The sequence below is a fragment of the Toxotes jaculatrix genome, chromosome 6 (genome assembly GCF_017976425.1).
Source record: "Toxotes jaculatrix isolate fToxJac2 chromosome 6, fToxJac2.pri, whole genome shotgun sequence".
NCBI lineage: Eukaryota > Metazoa > Chordata > Actinopteri > Toxotidae > Toxotes > Toxotes jaculatrix.
In genome coordinates, this window is record NC_054399.1 from 19,763,182 (window position 1) to 19,773,708 (window position 10,527).

Below are 10,527 nucleotides of genomic sequence, written 5' to 3' on the forward strand. Positions count from 1 at the left end.
TTCACATTCATCTAAGACATGTCTTGCATATTCTATTCTTGAACCTGCATGTTTCAGCTACAACAAAAGGAAAGTAAATGCCTTCACTGTCTTAAAACAATAATTGGAGAGAGGAACCTTCCACTTCCACACAATAATCAAAGTTTGTAAGGGTAGCATTTTAGGTATCTGCTACATCCTCATCGTAGAGATGATGATTTCCACACGGCTTGTCTCTTTCAACTCGGACTGGCTCCATCTGTGGGCGGAGGGTTTCTGTGATTAGTCAGGGTCAGCAGGGAAGAGAGCTCATCCACTCCTGTGGGCTGTGGAGCTGAAACTGGCAGAGCTGCATTTCTGTGGACAGTCACAGGAAGAGAGGACACCTGTGTGGAGATGTGAGATACACCAACATCACATCAAAAAAAAAAAAAAAAAAAAAAAATGTATCCTGTGTATGACTATAAAATCCATTAGCTAGAAATGCTTCGAGTAAATAATAGTTAAATTCACTTTTTTTGTTTGTTTTGTTTAACTGGACTCTAACAAGTCCCATCTTAACTTACCACACCTGGATATTTATAGTGCCTGGTGCTGGTGTGGTTGGGTTTTGCAAGGGTCTGCACCTCTTCATCTCGGCCATTGACCAAACGTACACACAGCTCCATGTTGCCCACCTGAAATTCACAGGAACACTTACAGTCAACCACACAGTGTAATTGACTACCTTGCGTTACCATCTACCTAAACCAAAAAGGCCATATAACATCCACTCAGATTTGTGCCTGAATATAACATCTAATGAATGACTTACATTGTAACTGCACAGTGCTGTGTATAGAGTAACTGCTGCATACAGGGGACCTTAATAACTCTTGGGGGTCTTCATACCTGGGGTATGGAGTTGAGCTGAGCAATGCTTAGTGAAGGTTTAATAGGCAGGCTACGCACTGGCACCCTCCAGTGGCCACTACGGAGCTGCTGGTGTTCAGAAAATAAAAAGTTTTAACATATAATCCAGTATTCATTTAATGGGTCAATTATACATATGTATACACTGTTCATATGAACAAAAATAGCAGATGGTTTTAAGATCATTTTAGACATAGACTTTAGTATGATTATCTCTGATAGATTAAGAGTAAACTCTGCCAGATGGTGCAATCAGTTTCCTAAGTACCCCTGCAGGTGCAGAGGTTTAAACATTTTGTCTTGAATTTCTAAATGTTATTCAAATGCCAGTGGACTGGTTTGAGGTTATTTCACCTCTCATTCAAAAGGCCTCCTCAGTTCTAGCTGACTGGTGGGGACTCCAGGTATTTTCCTTCTCGTGGGGTCGTTATCACCTTGAGAGTCACATGTGAGTCGTTGAGATCACATGTGAGTCGTTAGGGTCACACAAGTCCTGGTGTGAATTGATGTTGAGCTGACTGGGAAGAGATCCCAAAACTCCTCTGTTGAGTTAAAGTCGTTCCAGTTTGACCTAGATGGTTTCTTTATTTTAAACAAGAAACAAACAGAATGACCACTTCATGAGTGCATGGTACAACACAGAAGAACCAGCCACTCAGGTCAGGACTCAGTAGTCCACATACACCTGAAAGACAAAGGACACTCAATCGAGGGCAGCGATGTTCACATTTTGGCCAGAGAAGTGAAGAAATTCCTCAGATAAGTGGTGAAGCTTCAAACCAGAAGTCCATATGCCTTCAAATCAATCCATAGGATATTTGGCCAGAGAAGACGGATGATTTGACTCTCAAGGCCTTAATGACCAAACAAGAAGGTAAATACCTGAACTACCTTACCAGTCAGTTAGTTAGAACTTAAGAAGCCTTTTGGGTGAGAGGTGAAATGTATTCAAGAACCTCAAGCAAGTCCAGCTGCCTTGGTATAATGTTTAGAAATGCTAAGACTTGGATTGAGAATCTTCACATTTTGACTGAAAAAAAAAAAAAATACGATTTAGACCCACAGCCATTATATTGTTTAACTGTACAGTCAAAATAAAACATCCTTAACACCAGGGTATTACAAATTCCAATTAGTGTAGAATCAGTTTCAATATATAATATGCCAATTGAATGTGCAGGTGGACCTGGTTGTATTGATCAAAGAGTTCCAGTTGTGTCCAGCCACAGGACGCCAGTTTGAAGACCTCCTGGTTATAAACATCCAGATCTCTTGCTGCTTGCACCTCCACCACCAGACAGAGGGAGGGAGATGGCTGGATCCTACAGACCAGAAGGTTATTTTAAATGTATGCAAGTAGAAACTACAACATGCAGCTGCATGCTATGGTTTTGTGATAATGAGACCTGACCTCCGCTCAGGAACATTCATACTGAAGTGTTTATACCCCCTTGAAATAATGAATAATAATGTACTGGTTTATGTTATGGGTCAAGGTTGTCTCAATACTTAGATGTGACAGCCAGATAAAAAAGATTTTTGCTGATTTCAGAAGTGTATTCCCTTCTGACCAAAGCAAATTCTTGTGCCATTTTCTGTTAATCAGCAAAGCTCTTCCTCTCTAGGTTGAGCCCCTACCTTGGTACAGGCTGTTTGATTGACAGGAGGGCACAGTTTCCAGGTGGGAGGCTGTGGATGTGAGGCAGGGACTCTCCCGGAAAGCACTGGACAGGGGGCAGCGGAGTCGGTGGTCCCACTTCCAGACCTTCTGAGTAGAGAGCTGCTACCAGACTCAACGCCTTCTGAGAGGCATCAATTCCCAGAACCAGGTCAAAGAAAACCACAAAACCAGCTCTGAAAAGCCAGAGGATGTTAAATTTAAAGATAGGTAAGCAGGATAAAACAGGATAAGACATTTAAATGGCCTGTTGGATATACAGTGTGTGTGTGTGTGTGTGTGTGTACAGTATATATATATAAATATGAGTAAACTGACGCAGGGTCATAGGGGGCTGGACCGAGCAAGTCCAGTGGGTCCATCATGCATCTTCCTGGTGGAGAGGTGAAGGACCTCTCCTGGAGCTGATGGAAAGATAAAGGTTTTTATTCAATCATGACAAACACTGTAAATAAATGATTAAATTCACCTAGAGACTCAAAATGGCCAGACTTCACATACACGTTCGACTGAAATGACAAAGTATGTACCAGTGAAAGAGGTGCATGAATGTGAGTCTTGCTCTGGCGTGGGAGTAGATGGGGAGGTGGAGGAGGAGGCTGTCTGCAGGGCCTGGGAGCTTCTTTGCTTCTCTCCATCTCTGCCTGTAAACTGGCAATCTGCTGGAGATTCTCCCTCTGACTCAGCTCCATCTCAGTCATCACTGCTGCCGCAGAACACACAAGCACAAGATAACTTTCAGCAAACATGTATGACTACTACTGACCCTTATATATTCTTAGCGTACAATGGTATTTGCTCAGGTAAGAGGGCTTTCATGCATTTAATCAACTGAAACATGAAACCCACTGACTTTTCCCCCGGTGTCACCCAGAGGCTGATGTTTGTGGATTTGAGTTAAATGCCTCAACAACTATTGGACGGATTGCCATGAAATTTGGTATAGAAGTTCATGCCCCCATCAGAGTGAATCATAAAAACTTTGGTGATCTATTAGCATTTCATTCAGCATCATTTTCATGTCAAAATATCTGCACAGTGCTGTCCAATGCTTTGGTACATGACCATTTGTTATGTAACAAAACTAAAAACTGCATATAGTCTTGTTAGAAACAGTAAAAATAAGAGCTTTATTATGAAAACTGTCCAACCTTCACAGTCACGGTTTTTCTTTCTGGCCAGCTGGATCCTGAGGATCTCCTCCTCCAGTCTCTGGTTCTCCTGCTCCAAAACCAGCAGTTCCCACCTCGGACCCCACTGAGGAGGCTTCGCTTCTGGATACGAGGATAACAATGATGGGGCTCAGGCCAAAAAGGTAGTTCACCCCAAATTTTATGCCATAAGTCCGCAGTGTGTACCTGTTACATCCTGCCCACCTTTATCCTGCTTTAATCTTGTCAGTGTTTTCCATTTTTCCTGTTATTTTGAAATCACCTGTCTTTTTGTTTCTATAGTAGTTTTACTTCCTGCTCTTGTGTGTGTTTCCCACCTTTGTGATCGCCTGCCCTGCTCCAATTAGTTTCACTTGTTCCTTGTTACCCGTTGCCTTCTTTGTGTATTTAGCCTTTATGCTCCCCTCACTTTGTGAGTTCGCCTGCTTTTGTTTCCTAGTATTCCTTGTATTGAAGACTCCTGTTGACTGTTCTGTTTGCTTGCTTGCCTGCCTGCCTTTCAACTCATCTGTCTGGTTATCCACCCATCTGCCTCTAAGCCTCGTTTTCTCCATTAAAATATCTGTCTTTGTGCGTTGGCATTTGGGTCCTTTCCCTTGTTGTGCCACTGGCAACCCTGACAGTGCCGAGTTTCGGAATAATCATCATTTGTTGCCTCTGGACACAATTCTCCAATTCAGTGTTTATGTTTTTATTCTGTTTTGGGTTCTATCACTGATTGTGTGCAGCTGTGTTGACAGAGACATACAGTGACAAGCACTACGTATTTTCTCTTCGTCATCTTTCTCGTCATTCTTACTCTTCCTCCTGTTCTTTGCTGATGCTGCTGGTTGGTTCTTCTCCAGACTTTGGGCTTCTGCGTGCAGGTCAATCATCTGTGCCATAATGGCTGGATCTGACCCACCTGACTCCATGTATGCTTTTTGCAGGGCTCTGCAACAAAGAGACCTGATTTACCCTCATATAACCAGGCAGCTCAGTCAAACTAATTCATATTCACATGCAAACAACCCTATTTTCTTAGTGACAGCCATACAAAGAAGACATTTGGTTTTGTTTGATCCTTCCAGTTGTTTTTAAACAAACTAAATGCAGGTATGTACGTTATCTGGGTAGAGAGAGGGCCATCTACAGAAGAAATGAGCCCGTAGTTGTCATGATGGATCATTTCTTTCTTGCCTGGATCAGCAGGTACTGAGACCTTTTGTGCACTGAAAAGAACAGAAGAAAACAAAAACACAGTAGATCATCCAAATTAGATCATATTGTGACGTCTATGGTAAGTCTCTCATCCAGAAACCACCCTACAATACAAAATTCAATTTATTCTACCACAAATGTTGCTCTAAGGAACTACCCAGGCATAATAAAATACATAATTGATGCTCTGAGTCATACAGCAGCCAGGAAATGACAGATTTTACGGAACATTCCTCTTGTTGGCAGAGCGCTGCAGAATCAGAACTTTTTCTTTAAATACTACACAGGCATCCAACCTTTAACTAACCCTAATTCTAACCTGAATAATAAAACCAAGTCTTAACCCTTAGCAGTCGTCTCTGCCCGTGGGGACATCCACACACACACACATGCACTTACTGTAATGCACTAAGATGTTCAGCAAGTTGTTGTAGTGTTTCTTCATTCCTCTCCTCCTGCTCTCTGAGCTCGATCAGCAGACTCTCCAGGTGGGCTGCGTTGCTTTGCTCAGACAGGACACTTACCTGATGGGCCAGCTCTGACACAGACACACGCACAGTCTAAGTGCAATCTCTGACACTGAATGAACTGAATGATGAATCCTCAACATAGAATTTCACTCAAAGGCAGAAGGAGATATTTGGCTTCTATAGTCTCTAGTGGTTTATTGCATTTGTTCCTCACCATCTCTTTGCTGCTCCAGCCGCTGGTTGTGAGCATGTATCAGGGCCAGTTGGCGTTCATGGAGCATCGCCATTTCCCTCATCTCCCTCAGCCTCTCACTGTGACCCAGATGACGCCCACTCGCCTAAAGACCATGTTTATAAATGGATAGAGTTTATGCAAAGCATTGCTCCTTAAATTTGTTACACTCTGGAGCAAAGAGATTCATTTCTTCTATCACTTGGAGACCCAGCATCATGAAAATGTGCTCTTTTCATGCCCCCGTCTTCAGCCAGAGTGACCTGTGACTCATTCTGACACCACTGGCTAATGATTTAGTCAGTTATTAAAAAGCTTTCACAATTCAGGGGAAATGTGAGCACTCCTAGTACCTTGATATGCAACAAAGTGTTAATCACATGCCATACATGCTGAATTGTACTGTAAGGGCAAAAATGAAAAAGCTGTATATGGGCCCACCTCAGTATCTGTGGTCCTTTTTGACCAGGTTGGCAGATTTTCTGCAATGGACATCCTTAACTTGTGAAACTGAAAGTCAGAGGAAAGAAATCATGTTGTGTATCTTAATGTATTAAAAATCAATACAAATATTACATAAAATACTTGCATATGTATATTTGTATTTCTATACCCTGCATGCTTCCTTCTTGAAAATTGCTCTTTCAGTGCGTCTTGACTGACATAATCATATTCATACATGAATTTTTAATCAAAGAACATGAAATGCCTGCAGTCCTTATTAAAATGACAGCAAAAATGCTCTTATATACACAAAACTGCTGCACTGAAACCTCTACCCCTCTTGGGTTCTCATGAGTCAGGTTGATTTTCTTGACAACACAACATATACCATTGGACTGTATCTGAAAATGTCTCTTACATAATAAAACAGTACTGGCTCACTGGGAACAGCGCATGGATGGACATGCTTAGTGTGTTTTATGTGTCGACATTGCTGTCGTGCAGAATGAGTTAAGTCTGGTCGGTGCAGTGGTTCAGTTTTACCTCGTCAGTCAGATTTTGTAGAGCAGCACTGTCTGTCTGACTGGTCGCCAGTTTGTCTTCTGCTCTTCCTGACTTTGGCTCAGCGTCGACACTCCTCCACCTGATAGTGCTCCTTCGCTGACCTCTCATCTACACGCACAAACACAAAGAAATGTGAAACGTTTCCATCTTTATCTGGCTCTTGATCGCAAGAACGGAGATGCTGCATAAAATCAGCTCTAGTCACTGCTTCTGTCATCTCTATTTTCTGACTGTATAAATCAAATTCAGCTGTCACGTCGGTTTATGACGCACACTTCGTTTTGTTAAAGATTGAGAGAGAGAGTGTAGTGTATAGAGTTTTACAGAAGTGTACACTATATTTGGGGCTCTGTGAATTAGATTTAGAATTAAAAACAAAAATCCAGGAATTTATGGACAGTTGTTGTGGTCATCCAAAAAAACATGAGAATTTAAGTTGAAAATTGGATTGTCACTGCATATTTATATATTTAATTTACCTTACCTTACTTTATAGTATAGAGACACTTTGGTGCATATCTCATTTCATTTTTATCTAAATTTTCCCTCACCAGAAGCATTTTCTGACCTGTTGGAGAGGCAAGAAGACCCCCTCACAACAATCCCTATCATATTTATGCTAAGTTCACATATTTTCAAGCTACCAACAAATAAAGGTTCGTGTGCATCTACTGTAAGAATCATGAGAACTTTAATTTACTTACATGAATCAAAATCTTTTTTTTTCTTTTTCTAATTCTGTGTAGATACAACTAATTTAACTCTTCTGCTCCGATCATTTACATTGTTCGCATGGTCAGTTCGGTCACTTACCAAAAACCTTTTACCCTGTTGACTTGCTTACCTGAACAAGATCAGGGGTTCTCGTCTGTATAGGGTCCACACCACCACCACCATTGTTTCTCATAACAATTTCAGAGCTGTGTGTTTGCACTGGAAGGCTCCCGACCTCACTCCCGATGCAGAGCAGTGTTTTATGTTTCTCAAGCAGCTCAGTGGAGCGAAACACCATGTTACAGGCTCCACAGGTCAGCTCCTTCTCCATCTGGTATCAAAGCTGGTGTTTTGCAAAGAGCCCAGCTGGGTTGTAGATTGGGAAAAAAAATTACCAGAAGACAATCTGAAATAAAATTAAGATTATCTGTTACTATTACGATTACCTATTAATAACCCTACCTATAAACTGAAATAACACTTTAAAGTTGTCCACAAAAAATATTAGGTCCCAAAAAACTGTTGCAAAGATGATTCTCAGAACAAACACAAACTCCTCTTATTATTTTAGATAACATAAGAGTCAGTTCCTTTGAAGCTTGTCAAACATGTTTGGTTTGTTCCTTAACAACTAGGTTTATGGCTTTTATGTTTCTTGGTAACTGTCACCATGCCAGTGACTTTGTTGTAAGGGTGTGGTGACTTCCTCTGAACATACTGGCTTTTTACCTGTGCTTATTTAATAAAAATGACATTTTATTACAAGTGGTATTTTAACATTTTTAACCCAAACCTTTTCAACCAACACAGCCTAAAGGTGTTTTCAAATATCTGAAAAACAGCTTGGGTATAAACAGAAAATCATAACCCCAAGACACTCTTTGCGGTTTGGGGATTTAGGCTTGGCAAGGATCCTCAAAAAAATAACAAGACTCAGACTTTCTGGGTTTGAAATGCAATCTTGTGTGAAGTGTATGATTTGTATTACCTGCTACTTACTGTATTACTCATCTGGTAATTATTTTATTAAATAGACCTTATACATCAAACCTATATGCAACAGAAGGCCATGTTTTTAGGCTTCACCCAAGGAATGCAGTTGAATAGATTTAAACACGTCTGTTTGTGATGTGTGTTTTTTGTTTTTATGCATATGTTATTAACCCATTATGTTCCTGTCAGACACAGACCGTTGGTGCACACATGGTGCTTCTTTTTTAAGCTGTACATGAAATAAAAAGCAGAACCGTTATGGAAGAGGTTTCCTTACATCAGAGGGAATTTAAGTAGAAAAGAGAAACAACAGTCCCACGGCATACATAAAAATGCTTTTGCATTAGTTTTGGTTTATAGTAAATGGTGAATGCTGTCAAGTGCTGATAATATGGAGTTTTGGAGCTGCAATACCAGTCTTTAGACACACAGCAGCTTTCAGTCAGTCCAGTCAGTATTTGTGAGCATGTTCTATCCATCCTAAACCTAAAATCTCTGTCAGACCTCAGACCTTATGATTATTAACAATAATCATATTTGCTATCAGCTGAGTACAGTACATTTCCAGCTGAACACTATTGCTACTATATTGTATTATTCATAATGGCCAAGTAATTCTTGCAGCTCTGGATTCCAGTGATAGAGTTCCCTTGGTTACTCCGCTCCAACCACATTAAGCTGACACTGCCCATATGTTTTCTTCTGTCCATTTGAATATTTATGACATGCCTTTTTTTTCTCTCTCTTTCTTAAATGCAGAGACTGCCTGATGTTTCTCGAGTGAGCACTCTGAGAGGCTGACTGCAGCTGTGCAGTGGACATCTGACTTCACCAGAAAAGGCCTGGAGACGCGGTGAGTACATTCAGACAACTCGATATGAGACACAAACAATCTCCCATTAATGACAGAAAAAAAAAACAATAAACCCGGATGATGAAACTCACCAGACAATAGAAACAATCAGTGTTACTGTGTTTTAAATGTACAGCTTTTAGATAACAGAAATAGGTCATGGAAAATGTACAGGTTTTTAGTTCAGGACTCCACAAGGACAGTTTCTATCAGGTCAGTTCCTTTGAGAGGAGCTCCTCACGTCCACTTGCCTTGTAGAGACTCTAAAGGTAAACTTGTGTCGACCCTAGTCCTGACACATGCCATTTGCATACCAATTTTTTATCTGTCTCTACTTCAGCCAAGCTTAGTTCAGTTTTAAATGCACGCCCACCTTCTGTTTCTTTCTTTTTTCTCCTGACCTTTTACTTCTTTCTCTTCCTCTGTTCAGTGGAAATAGTGCCCCCTGCTGGCAGCTGTGTGTACAATCAGCTTTGTTGTCATTCTGTCGGTTGTGGCAACATCAGCACTGCAGTAATGACATATTTGTCTCTTATGAAACTATAGAGATGCACTTTGTTCATAAAATTTCAGTGCAATTATTGAGTAAGGAGAGAGCAGGACTGCTATGAGTGAATGTGCAGTAGGACAGCGCTTTAGCCTGTGCTAACCAATCTGTGTGTCTGCACAGGAGCTTGGCAGAACTGTGGATAAGGTGCGAGCATATGGACCTCATGGACAGACAGATGTGGATTTTGATCTAGGACTGGTTTGAGAACTTTCAGTGAACGTTTTGGTGCTTTTTTCCTGATGAAAACATTTTCATACCTTTGTAACTGCTGTGAATCCAAAGAACAAACACAGCACATTTCAAGTCTGCACAGGAGATGCGTTTCAGAGTTTGGTTGGATTAACACCTTAAACTGTAGACTTCCAGGAGTATTTAGTCTTGACAGTGCTCAGGCTTTGGTGCCATAAACTCTTCTATCCTGAATAAAACTAAAGGAGTTTATGCTCTACAGTTACAGATTAAATGGAGGGACTTTTCCTTTTCATCTGAAACAGACACTCCCACCTTCATCAGTGAGTCAGATGCTGCTTTGAACGAGTGTTGAATCACCTGCATTAACATCTCTGAGTGACTGTCACATCAAAGAAATTCAGTCGTTATCTCATCAGCAAAATGTGATTTTAGGTGATGTTTGTATTTCAGTAAGATGAAATTTATTGTTTGTATGTTTTGGATTATACAGTCAGTGAACCAGTGTTCTGAGAGGATAATGTGTAGGAAGAATATAGAGGTTTAGCAAATTCTGTGTAGCTTTAAGTTCCATTAT

General features: G+C 40.8%; 1 protein-coding gene across 1 annotated transcript; it reads right to left on the reverse strand.

Annotated features, from left to right (window-relative positions):
• Window positions 1-218: 218 nt before the first annotated feature.
• On the reverse strand, window positions 219-7,696 carry ccdc17 (coiled-coil domain containing 17). Its single transcript, XM_041040930.1, has 15 exons — window positions 7,496-7,696; window positions 6,631-6,759; window positions 6,085-6,153; window positions 5,626-5,749; window positions 5,341-5,479; window positions 4,845-4,952; window positions 4,541-4,674; window positions 3,721-3,843; window positions 3,100-3,275; window positions 2,888-2,973; window positions 2,530-2,745; window positions 2,078-2,213; window positions 871-957; window positions 546-656; window positions 219-365 (listed from the first exon to the last, which is right to left on the reverse strand). Exons 1-15 carry the CDS (start codon window positions 7,694-7,696, stop codon window positions 219-221), a joined length of 1,986 nt encoding a protein of 661 aa, XP_040896864.1.
• Between the last annotated feature and the right edge of the window lie 2,831 nt (window positions 7,697-10,527).